This window comes from Mustela putorius, unplaced genomic scaffold (genome assembly GCF_011764305.1).
Source record: "Mustela putorius furo isolate JIRA1106 unplaced genomic scaffold, ASM1176430v1.1 tig00000421_pilon_pilon_pilon, whole genome shotgun sequence".
NCBI classification, from domain to species: domain Eukaryota; kingdom Metazoa; phylum Chordata; class Mammalia; order Carnivora; family Mustelidae; genus Mustela; species Mustela putorius.
In genome coordinates this window covers 7086137-7104027 of record NW_025421375.1, presented here as the reverse complement: position 1 = coordinate 7104027, position 17891 = coordinate 7086137, and the positions used below count along the sequence as shown (strand labels likewise).

The 17891-nt window shown below is 45.2% G+C and overlaps 1 protein-coding gene across 2 annotated transcripts in view; it reads left to right on the top strand.

Annotated features, from left to right (window-relative positions):
* Positions 1–17891, top strand: part of SLC24A2 (solute carrier family 24 member 2) — a 248010-nt gene that overhangs the window by 176962 nt on the left and 53157 nt on the right. For both annotated transcript variants that reach the window (XM_045079664.1, XM_045079663.1), the window contains one exon: positions 17161–17259. In XM_045079664.1, the coding sequence (XP_044935599.1) occupies positions 17161–17259 (99 nt within the window). The remainder of the gene's footprint in view (positions 1–17160; positions 17260–17891) is intronic.

Genomic DNA, 17891 nt, shown 5'->3' with positions numbered 1-17891 from the left:
TTGACCCAGTGAAAATCACTTCTCTTGAAACAAGTTCACCATGGAACAGCGATTTGAAAATCCTACTTTCTTGTGAAGGCAGTTCTCCAATCGCCCCATTTCACCCTACACATACCTCCACCTTGTGAATAAGAAACAATATTTGGAAGTTATAAAAACATTTGGGGCTTCCATGTGATTTTTACACTAGATTCTGAAAAGTAATCCAAAGGTAGCCTAGAAGGAGAATCAGCTAATTTTGTCTTTCAACATGAGAGAAACTCCCAAAGGCGTTGCATATCCTGTTTTCAGCTTCTAGTATTTCTAAATTGCCTTAGCTTGCCAAAGATCTCCTAGTTGCTTTGCTTCCAAGAAGTGAACATCTGACAAGCCTTGGTAAAAGAAAGCCCCTTCCTTCTCCGCCTCCCCCCGCGACTCTAGCTCCAGCACAACAACTAGGATATACTCTCCGTTAACCACTGTGATGGTTTCTAAAGCAGCAGGCCATGATGGGGATCTCATACTGGACCCTCTTATGGCCCAGGACCCTCCCAAGAACCTGGGGAACTGAGAGCCCCAGAGATGGAAAGCTACCGTGAGAATGAGCGTCCTACCACCAAGAGGCTAGAAAGAGCAATTCAGAACTTAAAGGCAGGTTCTTGTCCCAGCTCTCATTTATTATTCCGTGTCTTCAGACCCCCTCCGAGTTTTATGGATGGTTGGTTGAGAAGCTAAAGCTTTGGGACTCACTGACTCTAGAGTTTGAAGGCATCTCTGGGCATCCAGCTAGTCCCCAGCCTCTGTTTTGTGGCTCAGGGTCAGGGGAAGGTGGGTCTGTTAGCTTCCTCCCAACCTGTCATGACTCCACGTTCTTTTCTGACTCCCTCCTGTCCTCTGCCTCCCACCTGTACCTTCCCATTGTCAGGGGGGCTTCTGCCTCCCTGTTGCCTTCAACACCCCTTCTACCCCCAGCTCTGCTCCTTTCCTGCCCCTCTCCACATCCATCTGAGCGAAGGTTGCCACTCTCCTTCTCAGCCCCTCTAAGCCAGACGGTTCAAGATCACACGAAGAAGCACAAATGTCACTTGCAATCCGATGAGTCTATGTGGTAACAACTGGGCGTTCTAGGCAGGAACACAAAGTCAGAATCACGTCTGGAAGGAAGATCATGGCTGCCCCTTAGCAAGGCCAGGAAATTGTGTTTAGGAGTCCCCCGTGGGCACCCTGTCACATTTCTTATACTTCCCTCTCCTCTCCCTTCTTGCCTATCCCTATGTGTTCCGTTCCTAGCTGAACATTCATCCGTTGTAGAATAATAGCGAGTCACAGCGAAGGCAGCATTTTAAAATTTTAAATCATGGTTACTCGCAGAAAAGATACTTTGGAACTGGAAGTCTTCCCCTAGCCACATCAGTTCCCACCCTCCAGCAGCCGCCTCCATGACAGGCCAAGCCCGGTTTATTCCTAATTCTGGGATTCTGCCTAAAAGGCTCAAAGCCAGGCCACAGCCACATGTGACTTCTTCAAACCCTCGAGGGCCCCTCCCCTCCCACCGAAAGTCATGACTGGAGCCTCTTCCATCATACAACTGAAAGATGTGTCCTACAGATAAAGATGTTCAGGGCCATAACCGTGGGTTAGCTGGCTTTCAGGAAATCCCTGCTCCGTGTTAAGCATCTCTTTCCACTGTTTTCAAGATGCAACTAGCTCTTAAGCAGGGCTTTATTGTAATTGCCCAGACAACTCGTCAACCTTTTTCACCCTTTCCAGAAAATTCTCTGGATGGGATGTGAAGTCAGCTAATTTAAATAAAGCCCTGGTTTGGTTTGGTTTGGTTTGGTTTGGTTTTTTCCTTTCCCCCTCAAGTGGAGCAAATGGATAGATGGATTCTCTAGGCCACCCTCTCTTAAGAGGAATTGAGTGATGATTTCTTCAATAGAATTGTCCTGCACATATTCAGCTCATGATTTTAAGCACCTGCTATCTGCAAGTTATTTTGCCAGGTGGTCTAGGGAAATATGAGATTAAAAGCTGAGCAATTTGCCCCCACAGAACTTATAGACAGGGAGAGAAATAAAACACAGGAACCACGAGTCACCAAGAAGGAAGTGGTGAGTCCCATAGGTATTTGGAAGAGGATCACAGGCTACACAGAAAGAGGAAGTATGGCCTTCAACCTGAGGGGAAGACTAGTAGAGAAAGTGAACTGGGCCCCAAGGACCAGTCAATATTGGGAAGGAGGAGTGGAAGTTCTGACCTCAAGGCTGAAAAAGGTATCAAAGAATGGGCGTACACCAGCCTTCACTGGGTGCCTCCCACCTGCCAGGGGCAGTGCTGCGGGCTTTATATATTGTATGTCATTTAAATCCTTACAGTGACCACACAAGGTGGATTTTATTGAAGATAAGGAAGCCAAAGCCCAAAGATGTATTATATTAGATGAGGAAACTAAGACTCAGAAAAGCGAAGTATTTAGCTGTGGGACTAGGTGTGGTCCCGTCACTCTAGTGACGGAGCACCCTCTCTGATTGACATATATTGCTAGACTTGCTAGATTAGTAAGCCTTACTCCTCCCAAGGACTGTATTTCCTTCTATTTATTTAACAAGATATTTCCAGGGATATGAACAAATTACTCTAGAAGTGGTCTTTTGATGACCTCAGATCCCTCTACATGGGTGGCCATCCTCTTATCTTCTCGTGCAGTAAGACTGCATATTCTTGGAAGGGTGATTTTTTATTTTTACTTAAAGCTAATAACCCATAGTTTGTTTCTCATCTGCAAATACCCAAATTACATACCATTCTCATTCTGGAATAGCCTCAATAAATGGAACTTGACTTCCTTACTAAAATTACTCTAAATGAAAATGTAGAAAGCTTGTTCAAAAGAAAACAAACTTATGTGACAGAACAGATGAACTGAAAAGAGAAAAGACCTTTCTACCAATCACATTATATAGAAATATGAATTTTTACTCTTTGGAAATAAGCATTCATAGAGATGTATCGATGGGTAGGTAGACAGAAGTCCTGACTAATATTTTACAAAGAAGCAGTGTATGGGGAAATCTACCTGTAGTATACTGTCCTAAACTCATTGTCATCTACAAATACCCATTTCCATGAAAAAGAATTTCTCTATCATTTAAAAAGTCTTTGTTCATTTGCATAAGGAAAAAGATATTAAAAGTTGTTGCAATGTCAAGGGCAAAAATTACAGTGACCTTCTCCTTAATGAAATTAAGGGTACTGCTCATGGCAACCAAGAGGCCCTTTACCAAGCTGAGAAACTAATGTCTCACCTGAATCATGGGGTCCTAAATTAGGCATGCGGCTGAGTTTTGAAAGCCCCCATTATCTCAAAGAAACAAAAGCACCTTAAGGTCACATAGTCTAGCCAGTTATTTGATGTTCTTAATTGCAGTGAAATAATTCAGTTCGTTTTCAAGGAGAAATTGAATTTTGAAATGCCATTTAACAGTGTTTTCCACTGCCCAAGATGTAGCCTCTGAAAATGTAGTCCAGCCACAGGTCTTTGGTGTTTTCTCTGGCCTTCACATTATATTTTAATCCTTGCCTAAACGGATAAGACAGTGTTATATACACTCGTATATCAGACTGGATAGGTTCAGCTATATATAGTAGAAAATCCAAATTAACAGTGGCTTTGGTCAGACGGATGTTAATTCCTCTCTCAAATATATGAGGTCCAGAGGCAGGCTGTGCCTGGCAGATAGGAAGCTCTACAATAATCCAAGCCTCGGGCTTCTTCCATCTTCTGCTCCGTAATCCTAACATATGACTTTCAACCTCAGGGCACCTCATGGTCCAAGATGGCTGCTGCTAGAGCTCCAGCCATTACACCTATATTCCAGGAAGGAGGAAGAGCCAACGTGATTTTCCCCAGCCGTTTTGTCTTCTTTTTAAGGAGACTCCCCTTTAGACCCTCCCAGTAAAACTGCCCACAACTCAGTTACATGCCTACCCCTGGTTTCAAGGAAGCCTGGAAATATTTTATTAAACCAGGTGATTTGATGTCCCAAATAATTTAGGTATTCTATCATTTAAAAGAGGAAAGGGAATTGATATCAGATAGGCAACATGCATTCTTTCCACAAAAAAAAAAATATCATTTTTGTATATTTTATGGGGAGGATGGAGAACAGAGCAAGCTCTAGGAGCGTTGTTGAGAACTCATGTAAAATCTGAGATGCCTATGAGACATCCAAATGGAGATGTGGGGGAAGTAGTGGAAATGGAGTCTGGATCTTGGTAGAAAGGTCAAAGCTGTGGATGCAGATTTGGGAATCATACTATAGTTGTTCTTACAGCCACAGAACTGGTAAGAATACCTAATTAATCAATAGGGAAGAGGAGATCAAGGTTGATCCCGGGAACTCCAAAGTTTAGAGTCTGGGAAGAAGGGGGACACCAGCAAAGAAGACTGGGTTGGGCAGAAACCCAGGAGAGAATTGCATCCCAGAATCCAAGGAATTCAAGAAGGCAATGAAAAGGTGATAGCCTAAGTGAATTGACCAATGAACTCAGAGAATTGTTGTAGCACAAAGGTGAGAGTGGGGAACACAAAATTAGATGCTTCAGATCGGGAGTTTGGAAGTGGGGTGGTTATTGCCAATGATGAAGTTTAGGGTTGAGCAGTAGGAGCAGAGGAATAAGGTGAGCTGAAGGGAAGAGAAGCTGGAGGTGACCAGGTGAGGAGCCAAGCGTTGCAGGGCTTACCGATAAATCACCAAGGCTGGTGACAGCAGCCATTGTGTAAGTCAATAGGGAATTGCACTCTGATGCTTCAGGAATGAGGGAGGGGGGATGAGGAAGTCAGCTGCAATGGAGGCGGCACTGGTGGCTTACGCTTCGAAGGAGGAAGGAGAAATGGTCTAGAAGTAGTGAGGAAGGAGGGTGGAATGTGGGGCATTTGGAGAGACAAGCAGCTGCCCCTTTCAAGGGCCATGACAGACCTTCAGGAAACAGCCAAATTTCATTTGAAAGAGAAAGGCAAAGAGTATTCAGAGCAGAGGTGAAGGACGTGGAGACAGGCTTACTGGTGGCAGAGGTGGGAGACTGAGTCAGGTCAGGCATTTTCACACAGAGATGAGGGGGTTCTGGATATTGTTAGACGCCCCAGAGGCTCTGCTGAGTTAAACGGGGCTGTGGGATGGAAGGGGAACAACTTACCAATGTGCTAGCAGTTCTAAGTTGGGATTGGCCCCTCGGACAGTTTGCAGTGATAAAGTAGGGTCTATCTTTCCAGGAGAAGGGAGGTCTGGGGGACCCCTTAAGTCTAGATGGGGATGAGAAAGGTTAAGGAAGAAGCCCTCCTCAATGCAGAGAGAGAGGGTTCCGCCCAGCACGGGAAGACTTTTCCTAAGGACAGGGCCAACGATGCAGTGAGCTGCCGCAAAAGGCAGTGAGGCGCCCTCTGCTGGAGAAACCAAGGAAACCTCCGTCAGAAGAGTGTTCAGATCATGGACATCCTGATGCCCCTTCCCATCCCATGTCCGAGATTCTGTCCTGGTGCCTTTTACTAAATGTGATGGCAGACATTGGTTTCGAGTCTACTTTTAAGATTAAATCTTTTGAAAACTTGATCCTCCATCTCGGTTAAGCTGCTACCAGGACAGTGGGTAGGTAGGCTCCTGGGACACAGCTTCTGAAATAGAAGGCCTGTGTATTCTTTGATCCAGTTCAGAGATAAACTGTTTGATTAATGTGGCTACATTTATAGCAAATAGGACATTACATTGTTTCTGTGAAATAGACCTTTAAAAGAACAACAGCTATCTTCCCTTTGAGTTGCGGATACGAACCTTTAGCACAGTAGAGAGTATAACTGCAAAGTAATTTTAATTATCCCTTTTTATGATAAAAACATTACATGCACACAGAGGTAAAAGCAAACACTACATAAGGAAAGGCAATACAGGGGAGTTTTCCTTTTACTCCAGATTCCACTCATCCCTTAGAGTTAACCACTCTTACTGGTTTTCTAACATAGGCTCTTTTCTTCTATATGCTGCTCTCTCTACCTGGCTTTTGGTTATCAGCATAGAGCGGAGACCTTTCCATATCAGCACTGCCCTCATTCCTTTTGGTAGCTGCGTAGTATTCCACTGCTTGGCTCTTCCATCAGTCCCCTATTGATGGACATTCACAATATTTCCATTTTTCGTGGATTTATCCAGTTATTAGAACATGACATGAGCATCTTCTTTGCCCATAGAGCAAACTCTACTGAGCGGGGAATGTATACATATAAAATAAGTCCCTAGAAATAGAAATACCAGATGAAAACATAAACACATTTCAAACACATTTCAAATTGTGAAAGATAATGCCCAGTTGTCCTCCAGAGCAATTGCACCAGTCTGACCACCAACAGGGAACGAGAGACCCTCCTCTGAATTTAACTAAGTCCTTTGAACACTGATTCATAGCTGACTTCCGTACAAAGCAGATCAACGTTGGTATTATAACTACCTTCTACTTTACTTGTTGTAGAAACCCGAATTTTTTTATTTTTTTTTTACCCAAGGTGAGCTAAAGGCAGGGTACAGTTACAGTGGAAGTCTTTCCTCTGTAAATTACATGACAAGGCTATTCCTCCTGCACAGAATATCCAATTTCCACCGCAGCATGCACCCTTCTTACCACAGGGCTGTTGACAGCCCTGAGGATGTCTGAGAAGTACACTGCGAGTTAACTTTCTTCCTTTCCGTTACCAAAGTGGGGAGCCCCCGTTGTGCACAGACACCATTTCCAATACCATGTTATGTTTCATTCATTCCAAGTTTATGGTTTAACTCATTCAGTCCAACTTTTCATAACCAGAGGATTTTTCGAGGCACTTGGCCAGATACTCTCTGCAAGGCTGAGCCTTACCCCCTCCCTCCCAAAAATGTACTGACTTACCAGTTATTAACCACATTACTTTTTTAGAGATGTATTCTTGCAAGTATCTCCCTGGGGCTGGATCTTAGGAAGACAGCAGCCTAGTGAATGTGTGTAATCAGACTAAACAGCTAGTAACCGTTATCAGATCTGTCAGAAAGACCAAACCAGCTGTGTGGGTCTTCCTGAAAACCAGGACCAAGGAAGTCTAATTAGAATACATCCGGTTTTTCAAACTTCATTGCATCTTATTTTCATGGTCTAAACTGTTGAGCAGTAAAAGCAGAAAGATTGGACCTGGCAAGTAAAGGCAGATTTTGCCACATTGCATATGTAGAAGGTGTTAAGTTGCAGCAGAAGGCAAATTGTGGATGCTGCTTTTTGTCTATTTCTGACATCCCTAGAGCTGCAAATGTTAAGTTGCTTTTGTTAGTCAAACTCAGACACTATTATTATAAGTTAATGATATAATTTCCCACCCCCATGAAGCTTTCTCTTAAAAAAAAAAAAAAAAAGGGAATCGGTAATACCAGGAGGCTGGCATGTTCAATTAAGCATGGTAAGTTTCTCTTTTGATTAAATCTGAAATGAACTGAATCATCTCATTTTAGTCATGGACCACTAAGCCCTCAGGAACAGTTAGTTAAGAATGCTCAGCATGTGTCAGCACTTCTGTTGCAAACCAGTGCTTCCAAATGAAATTACAGGCACCAGTTTACAACGTAACATCGAGGATTCAAGAAACTAGGAAGTAGGGAGTCAAAGTAATTGACAATTCTCAGACACATGAAATCCAGGTGACAGGAGATGATAAACGTACATGATCTAGGGGCTGCTTCTGAATGAATGTCAGCCAAACCTAAAGTCAAAATAAATAATTGGGTAATATCTAGGCTCCTTGTGAGAAAGAACTGTTCAAGTTCGGTTTTTTATATACAAGTCAGAGTAACCATTCAATACACATTTACTGCACCCGCCTCTTTGTCAGGTACTGTGAGCAAATCAAAACCTTGCCCAAATCATCCATTCATGTCACAATCTTGGGTGCAGAGACGCACCCAAGATAGCGGCTTTGAAAAGTGACTCCCGAAGAGATCTTTTGCACGCCTCAGGTGGCAGCGGGGCTGGATGTTGGCAAGTCTTGAGATCTGAGGCCTGTCCTAGTAAAGTGATTTTTTTAGTCATTTATCTCTTAGATATCCGCAGGGTGCTAAGGATGGGAACAAGAGGAAGGCATTCAAACCTTCCATCTGGCAACCCCTACCCAGCTCAGAACTCCAAAGCTGAGATCAGAGAAACCCCTCTGAGAATTGTGTGTGTGAGAGCCATTTGTATCTCTGTCTCTGAGGCAGAAATTTACAGAAAATTAAGTTCCTAAAATAATAAAGCAGGTGACCTAAAATGATAGAGAATATTAGCTTTCCAGCAGTGTCAACCTCGGCTAAGGTCAGCAAATTGGCTCTTTTCCCGAAACACTGTATTCGGCCAGTGATCCCCGCTACAAGCTTTTCGGTTTGTAAAATTCCAGTTTTGCCTGAACCTAGTTAGATTATATATATATATATATATATATATATTTTTTTAAGGAGCTTCAAAATAGAGAAATATTAACTGTAAACACTATTAGACTTTAGAGGCTTAATCACCCCATTAACCTAGAATGCCGGGTGAGTTTTGTACACTGTTCTTCTGGTCCTTCTTTGTTTCTCTGCCCCCAGAAGGAACATAAACAATGAATAGATTTCCATACAGCAAGCACTGTAAGCGCCACACACACACACACACACACACACACTCCCTTTGTCATTTGTACTAAGGTTCATAAACATTTACAAAGAACCAACCTAAGAAGTAGGCACTGGGGAGTGGATGAGAAATGGCATCCCTATCCTTGAGGGGCCCCCGGTTCGCTGGAGAGAGGTCAGTAAAATGCCTCCAAGGGTCTGTGATAACAGGTATGGTAGGACGGGTATGAGAGGTGCCTTGCCAGTCCAGGAAAGGAACTCAAGGAAAGCTTCCTGAAAGATGAGGTGCTTTAAATCATTCTTAAAAAGGAGTAAGACAAGCAAATAACAAGTGTGGAGCATTCCAAGCCACAAGAAGCATAACTTAAAAACTGGGAGACCAGCTAAGAGATTGTAATCAATATCCAGGCAGGAAATGTTGGACCTAAGGTGTTCAAAGGTAGACTCAGAAGGAGCTGGCAACTCATTGAGCATGGGGCATGAGAGGGATCTCTAAGATGGCTGGAAAACACTGGGAGTGAGGAAATCACCAACAGAAAATGCAAGGAGATGGGCGCATTCCCAGGTAGAAGGTGATGTGTGGAAGTGGGGCGCAGGCTGCGTTTAACTGTTGGAGGGACTTTCTGAGTGAAGTGTTCAGAAGTCCTTTGGATAAGAGGATCAGAGCCAGAGATTTGATTTGGAAATCACCGATATTCAGGTGGAGGTCCGCCGGATTCTTTGGAAGAATGTGGGGGATAAGGGGGAGGGAGCCTGGGGAATAGTAGCTCAAGGCTCACTCACAGGAGTCCTGGAAAATCAGATTGGACTTCGAGGACAGGGCTGAAGAATATCAGATGCACTGAGAGACCCAGGCATGTGGAGGCAAAGAGTGGCCCAGGACGGGTTCAGTGGAGCGATGCAGCCAAAGGCGTGATGCAGAGTGCAGAAGTGAACGAAGGAGCCCTAAGGGTTCCCAACAAAGCACCAGCATAGGCGGACCTTTCTAGAGGCTTGGCTGCAGAGGGCAGGCGAGAGAGGGCAGTGCCAGACTCTTGACTCAATTGACTCTAAAGTCAAGAGAAAGGTTCCCGGGGGAGAGCCTTAACCAGGACTGTATGCTGAAGGAAAAGGAAGGACTGGAGATTCACCATGAGTGAGTAGGCAAACTCCCTGCAGGGGCAAGAAATTGGAATAAAGTATCAATCTGTGAGATATCAACTTTTGAAAAGCATTGGAAGTCTTCCAAAATATTTATGAAAGCACTCCACATGTCCAATGAGAAGGTGACCCTGACCAGTGACAGGGACATGATACAGAATCAATTCACATGCGGACAGATCCACTCTTTACGGGTGATTCTAAAGGTCATTCTTATAGAAAATTATTTTTTAAAGCCTCAATAAGGAAATCTGGCCGCTTCATTTCATTCTGGGATGGCCACCAGTTGCGATACAATTATGTATATATTCTCATTAATTAGAGAAAACTAGTCTTCTGATTATGTCTATACAAATACAATTAAATTAGGTTGATTACCTTTATTATATGGTTCATTTACAGAATATTGACTGAAGACATTTTACAAAATATTACAGTACTGGTTTAATTTCCATTAATATCAATGTAGTCATAATTGGTTTACACGATGCTTCACAAAAATCAGAAAAAAAATAATTTAGAGATTGTACTTCAAAAATAAGTATAAGAATAAGTAAACTATGTTCTTGGGATTTTTGCTTAAGGCAAAAATTTTTGCAATGTTTTCCTTTTAAGAATAAAAATCAGGGGGCACCTGCCTGGCTCAGTCAGTACAGTATATGACTCTTGATCTCAGGATTGTGAGTTCAAGTCCCATTTGGGGCATAGAGCTTACTTAAAACAACAACAACAAAACAATAAAAGTCAGGCCAGATCCTATTAGATGAATAAGCTGCCCCATGAGGACAGTTTATAGAATGAAAAGGAGTTTATTCCTTCAAGCTGCTAAGTGGTATCTTGTATCTTGGAACCTTCACTCTTCTGTGAGTTTCCATACCCTTCAGAGAAGGCCCCCACCATCATGAATCTTAAGTCCTTGTTTTTTGTCTCTCTGGCTCTCAGCTGTGACTCTACAGGGCACCAGCTAGATAGATCGTGTTCACTAAACACTGCCTGGTACCCAGCACAGGTTTGGTTAATATTTGCAGAGTAGAAGATTGTTTGTGACTTGCACCCACTTGAAAGCAAAGCTCACACTTCCGAAGAAAGTTGACCTAGGGAGAACTTCACTGGAATTCAGTGGGTACCCATGTGCCAAGCACTATGCTAAGATGCTTGTTGAGGAACACAAGATGACGAGAGAAGGTCTGTGCCCCCAGAGAAGCCTGCTGTCTGAGAGAAAGCAGACATGTGGGCAGCAAACTGGAATCAGGGCTGTGATGAGGTATAATCAATTTGCCATTGGAGTGATGGATTTCCACTTGGGAAGGAGGGGTATGGGTACCATTTGAGAAACCTTCAGGTTGGGCCTTCAGTTAGGCCTTGATGAGAAATAGCTTACTAAAGAGGGAGGAACCAAAGCCCTGATTTCCCTTCTCTGCCCTCTACTGTGCTCTCTGTACCTCCTCTGTGTCACAAAGGTCCCTGTCACCACCCATCTTGTTGGTCCCCACAATATGCAGAATGGGGATGACTGACATGCCCCTGTCTCCCATCTCTGAGCTGTGAACACCTAGCCACCCCATTCTCTCCTACTTACCTCAGAAGTTCCTGGGATTCCACAGGTAGACTTGGCCCCAATGGGGCGTTGGGTTTGGGTAGACGTGAAAGGATTTACTTTGGTCATTAGCCACCAAGAAGCCTCCTAAGGAGTGACTACCTCATCTACATGCCTGGAAACCCAAACACAAGGATTTATCAAGCCCTATGGGGCTCTGAGGACACCACAGAGAACAAGACCCATGGAAATCCCTTCCTTCACAGAGCTTAGCTCCTAACGGAGAGCAACAGATAATCAAGACTAATGATGATGCAGTATATCAGATGGTGGTGAAGGTTAGAGAGAACAAGCTGCGGATAGGAAATACGGGAGAGAGAGGAGCTGCAATTTTAAATAGGCTCCTCAGAGAAGCCTCAGTGAGAAGGTAACATTTGAACAAATACTCGAAGGAGCTGAGAGAGTAAACAGTGGATCTCTAGGGAAAGAATATTCCAGGTAGAGGGACCAGTCAATGCCATGGCTCTGAGGTGGACAACAAGGGAACCAGAATGGCTGGAGCAGAGTGAGCTCAGAGACAGGGAAAGATGAGACAGAGCAGCCTAAGTGGCTAACCCCACCCCCCCTTACAGGTCCTTGTAATGATCTTGGCTTTCCCTTTGACCTGGGGACCCACTGCAGGATTTTGCCCAGAGAAGTGACATGATCTGATTGATCACTAAGGATACTAGCATGAGACCAGCCTGGGAGACAGAGAGGTCAAGGTGGGAAGGGAGACTGGGGAGTAGACCAGCAGGATGGTTGCTGGGCCTGGGAGGGGGGGAAAGAAAGGGGACAGCTTCTGAAATATGTTGGAGGTGGAGGTACCAAGTTTGCTGATGGATAGCACATGGGCTGTGAGGGAAAGAGAGGAACCCAAGCTGACCCCAAGGGCAGTGTTTGCTTATGACCACATCCGTTTCATTGTAAGCCTTCTCAGTGTTGATGGCCCCTCTGACTTGAGTCTCTGCTTCCAGGAAAAAAAAAAAAAAAAAAAAAAGGCAATGAATAAACAGGAGGAACTGCTGCACTTTTGCTTTTTCAGCTACCTGCCAAGTCCTAGACTTCAAAGACGGAGACAGGAAAGGCAAAACTGAAAACACAAAAATAGATTTAAAAACACTATGCTTAAGTTTTCCCTTCTGTTTCATTTTTTCTTTTCTTCTCCCAAGCCAAGGTCTGTTCACTGAGGTGTGTGTCCCTTTGCATCTATGTGCCTCTTTTGTCCCTTTGCGGCATCGCTGAGCCTTGGAAAGTTCTGCAGCAGCCAGGAGTTCATCTGATCACCGACCCAAAGCATCCCTTTGTAACACTGCCTGTTACAGGAAGGAAGAGAGGAAGGAATTTCCAGGGACTGTTTTAATTAATTAACAGCAGAGCAGAAACAAAATTCATTCCCCTTGCGTGGACAGACCCTCTGAAGGTTATTTTCCTGTGCCACTCGGGGCTTATGTCTGGGGGATAGGGTCGAGGATTTTGATTTCTGATTGTTTTTCGAAATTTGTTCTTAGTGCCACAAGATCCTTATGCTTCGATCTCTTATTCCACTCCTCCCTCCCACCCCCTCCACACATGCTCCCCTGAGGACACTCAGCAGCCATTCCTTTGGAAATTTCGGAACAAGCTCAACTATATTAAAACCCTGTACTAGGTTTTGACGTAGGTGCCTCACGATTTGAGCAGAGTTTGCTATTTCTGAGATTTTAAGTATACAAATATCCATCCCTATGTAAAAATACAACACTTTAAGGCTTCGCACCACAACAGAGTATTTTTTTTTTAAGGTTGCCTTAAAACATGTTAAAAATCGCTCCTTCCCTCACTTTGAAAAGTACCCAAAAATGTCTTCATCCTCTATCCCCAGGCACAGAGCTACAATCGTCTCTGAAATCTGTCCCTGTGTGAAAGCTAAGAATGCCAACGTGCCGTCCATGCCTAAAATAGTCTATGGACGCAGCCCCTTTCCGGCCAAGGTCTCCCACACCTGAGGCTGCTGGACATCCATTCTGTTGTGAAAATCAATCTTTTTATTTTCAGCACTTCGTGGGAAGGATGTCCTGAGCATTTAATGTATGTCAGAGCATGTGCATCAACCTGATGCCAATTAACCCATTGAGCCGTCCAGCAGCTGTGTGAGAAGGGCGATCCCTGCTTTAAAATTCTGAGCCTGAGACACAGAGGAGTTAAAACCCCTCACACATCAGGAAGTGCTTTGGAGCGCACAGATCAGGGCACAGAAGTAATTTCTTCGTGAACTCGGTCCTCCCGGTGATGGGGGAAAGCTGATCACCATCTCTCCATTTTCAGATCACAAAGGGATCGATGTTTAAAACACAGAATGGCAGCTCTATCACTGTGACCTCTCAATTTCAGGAAGAGGCAAAATGATCCTTTTCCTAATCAGTTTAGGAACTGACTTTGGAGAACTCCCTGGAACCGAACACCAGTCCCACTAGGCTTAAACCATTGGTTCAGGGTACAGCTAATTCTCCAGGCTGGCATGTTGGGGTTGAGAAGGAAGAGAAGATGCCAACGATTTTCCTAAGGCAACTCGGGGCCATGTCACCCTTGCCCCTGTGGTTTTCATTAGTTTCTTTTTCTTTCTCCTTTTGTTTACAGACTTCTTCCAATGCCAGCCATTATGATAAGCCCCTTGCACACATTTTCTCCCTGAAGCTTTGCATTTAACTCATGTGCCTGCCATTGGAATCCCTGTCCAACAGATGCAAAACCGAAGCTCAGGAATATTGAGGAACTTTCCAAAACTCACCCAGCAGTCAGTGAAAGGGACAGGGTTTAAACCCAAATCTACCTGTCCAAAATTTAAGTCACGTCCAAAATTTAACCACAATACTGTGCTCTCCCCAGCACACTTGTAGCCTAGCTGGTATTCTCCCCAGTTTCTGGCATCAGGCTTGCCCAGGTCCTGAAGGTACCTTGTCTTCCTACCACGAGGCAGAGAGGGTCACTTTGGGAATCACAGGTTCTGTGCTGGCTTCTGTCCTGGGGACCTCAAGCCTACTCTTGTCTGCTTAGCCATCCTCATGATTTTTCTCAGGAGGCGCCCTGTGGCGGTCCCTGGGGTGTCCGTTGGGCTGAAAGGAACATGCCTTACTTTGTCAGGCTTTGCCCCACCACCGTCGAGAACCCCACCTGAGTGCTGAATTCTGAAGGTGGCATTTCAATTACTGCTTTTCTAGAAACTCCTCTTTAAGAGAAGAGTCCTTTTAGGCTGCGGAGGAATGCAGAACGGTAATCAGGTCATGCTAACTGGGACTAAGGTTGAATCAAAGAAGTGGAAGAAGTGAGGGAAAGGAGAGGTCCTGACCAGCCTCCCCAACTTTCCCGGCTGCCCCTAGGGCTAAACCGCAAGAGAAAGCAAAGAGAACTAACCCCTCCCACCTTTCAGCAGCTTAGAAAATCTCAAGTGTTGCTACAGTGGGAAAAATAGTGACACACTACCTGGAAAGTGCTCGCTGACCTGTGAAGATGTTTGAGAACCTACGAAATCCCAAGTCTAGAATCTTTTCCTACCCTACACCCCCAGGCTTCCTTCAGAGGATTTGGGGAAGCTAGCCCATGAGTGGCAGGACCGTTCCATGCTTTGGGGTGCCTTTTATGATAATTTCCTTCTAGTCTACAGCTGAACAACACTCCTGTTCACCACACACAGTAGGGAATCAGCTGTTTCCTGTCAAGTATGTTCTCTGCCGTGATTCCTGACTTGGGGGCATTCCTTAGGTTGGGTTGTTTCAGGTTGTTTCTACAGGCTTATTTGTCTCATCTTCTGAACGCTTTCCTGCTTTATTGTCATTTTTTTGTAATTGTTAAATGGCAATTACTGATCATCTTCATTTCACAGAGCTATAGACGTTTCTGAGTTCAAACAGTGACCCTGAGACCACTGAAGAGTTTCACTGCTAGAAGCACCATCTTCCGTGTTTCAGAACTTTCTTTCTCCATCTTCTGGGCTTTTTAGCAAATGAAGGAGGACCTCTTGGAGGTATCTTCCACGAGCAGTCCCCCTCTTCGGGCTTATGGCTGCAGGGTATGGAGCAGCAGATAAGACTGGGTTGGCAGCGAGGAGAGAGCCTGGTGTTCACGCTGCCAACCTCCAGGCAGTCCTGCCCGCCGCCTCCTTCCTTGAACCCCTTTTCTCTTAATTTTCTGTCCTTTCTTAGTCCCTTTCCCCTCCACCTCCTCTTAATCCCCAGCCTTTCTCTTCGTTCCCCTTTTCTTCCCAGAGTTTCCCTCAGAAATTAGATAAAAACAGCTGAATTCAAAATACCTTCCAGCACGGAGACGCTAACGCTGACCCTCTGCCTCCCTCAGGGACGGACATCGCGCCTGTCGCCTCATCCTTCTTTCTCACTCCTCGTGAAGCCCAAGCCACGTGCCGACCTTCTTGGCTCTGTGTTACGTTTCCTTTCCTGTTTCCTTCGAGAGCGTGCGCCCTGAGGCACGTTTGTCCCTTTCACCGAGGCGCTGTCATCCTAGATGCCGCCTTTGTGGTAGAAAGTGTCTGGGCTTGGGACTCACGGAGCTTGGAAGCAGAAAGGGCTCCATCGGGTGTCACCTTCACCATTGGAATCAGCTGGTCCCACTCTGGCTTCCAACTCCTGTCACCCCCGCCCAGTCACACAAGTCACCACTGTGACGACACCCCGTGACTTCCACCTGAGAGGAGGGGAGGCTCAGCAGATGCCAAACTGGCGTGTCCCATCCTAGGAAAAGAGACCCTCTCGAAAGAAGTATCTGGGTTTGGGTGTGGTTTGGTTCAGTTTGGGTCTAACTAGAAAAGTAAAATGAGCTCCCCCCGTGAGTATGCTGCTAGAGAATTCAGCCTACACAAATGCCTATGGAGAAAATTGTAGAAGTTGGGATACCCTGAAGGGACTCAGACCATCTGAATCTAGGCAAGACCAGTCTGTTTAAAATGAGACTCCTTGTACCTTGAATGTTCTGGTGGGGGGGGGGGGGGCGAGGCGGCAGGAGGAGGAGATCAAGGATTAAAAAAGAAAGCAAAACGGGCTACGTTTTACTAATTTCTGCATTTTTGCATGCTTTTTTTTTTTCCTGTGCCTGTTGCATGCATTTAACCATTAATTATGTCAATAATGGAAAAGAAATTGTTTTACTTGTGGCATAGCTGTTTGAAATGATGATTTTGAGAACTTGGAGTATTTTTCCAGCACCTTTCCCTAAGCGGCTCATCGCTGACAGACTTTATTGGCTGCGCTCGGTTGATCGTTCTTTGCCCTAAACCCCCAGGTGGAAGCAGTTGCCTCCTTGATGCTTTAATTGCAGCTGACTCAGCTAATTCAGAAAGCTGGGATGGATCCTCCCAGCTTGTTTAGAAATGTCCATGTTGATTAAGATAGATGTTTGAAACCAAAGTCAACTCGAAGGCCCCCTGGACTTGGCTTTCCAGGGATGAAAGCCAGTTCTGGGATGGACATTTAAGGGCTGTGTCTTCATCGCAGCTCTGTGTCTTTGGACCTGTTTTGGATCTCAGCAGGAGGGGGAGTTTTAGGGGTGATCGGTGCCTTCGTTTATTTTGTAAGCAAGCGGGAGGGAGGGTAGAGGTCCAAGTCCAACCGTCCATCTGTGGTCTGGCTGCTTGAGATTCTCAACAGAGATTTGGGCTAAAGTAATCCACAAAGGTAAGAGCGGGACACGGGGCCTTTGGGTTGAGCATGCAGCTGTGGAAGCCACAGGCCTGTTGAGCGGGTGCTTTGCCATTTTCCACGAGCCCCTCTCTTTATCTTCCTCCTCATTGTGTCTCCTTTCCACTGCTTTCTCTTGCTTCAGGGAGGTTCAGAGAAAAGGCTTCTATTCTCCACAAGATTGCCAAGAAGAAATGCCAGGTGGATGAGAACGAGAGGCAGAACGGGGCCGCCAACCACGTGGGTAAGTACAGAGAAACTTGTATCCCGTGACTTTCCCGGAGCACACGGAGGGGAGCAGGGAGGCAGGACCCAGCGTGGGCCCCCTTAACTTGGTGCGGACCCCCAACTCTGCATGGTCCATGACACACCCACTAAGTTCGCAACCGGTTCACTTAGTCACTCCTAAACTGAGTGAGGGTGTCCCTTCAAGGCAACACCACCTCTCCTCTCTCATGAATTCAGCAATAGCAGTCCAGGTCTCTTTGGGCTGACTTTTTCTGAGTTCCTGTGTGAACCAGATCGTGACATTCAGACATCTTATTTTAACTTGGAACATGATGTTCCTCCTGTCTGCAACTATAATTTAACTCACTAATTCTAAATTCAGACTAAATTTAACCTAATCTGGATCTCTGCTACAAACGATGCAATTGCCCAAGAAACTGCAATGATCTGCAGACAAAATGCTACAGGGTTGCCCTCAAAATACAGGACATTCCTAAGGAAGAGTTTATGCCTCAGGGCACCTGGGTGGCTCAGTCAGTTAAAGCCTCTGCCTTTGGCTCAGCTCATGATCTCAGGGTCCTGGGATGGAGCCCTGCAGTGGGCTCTCTGTTCAGCGGCAAGTCTGCTTCTCCCTCTCCCTCTGTGATT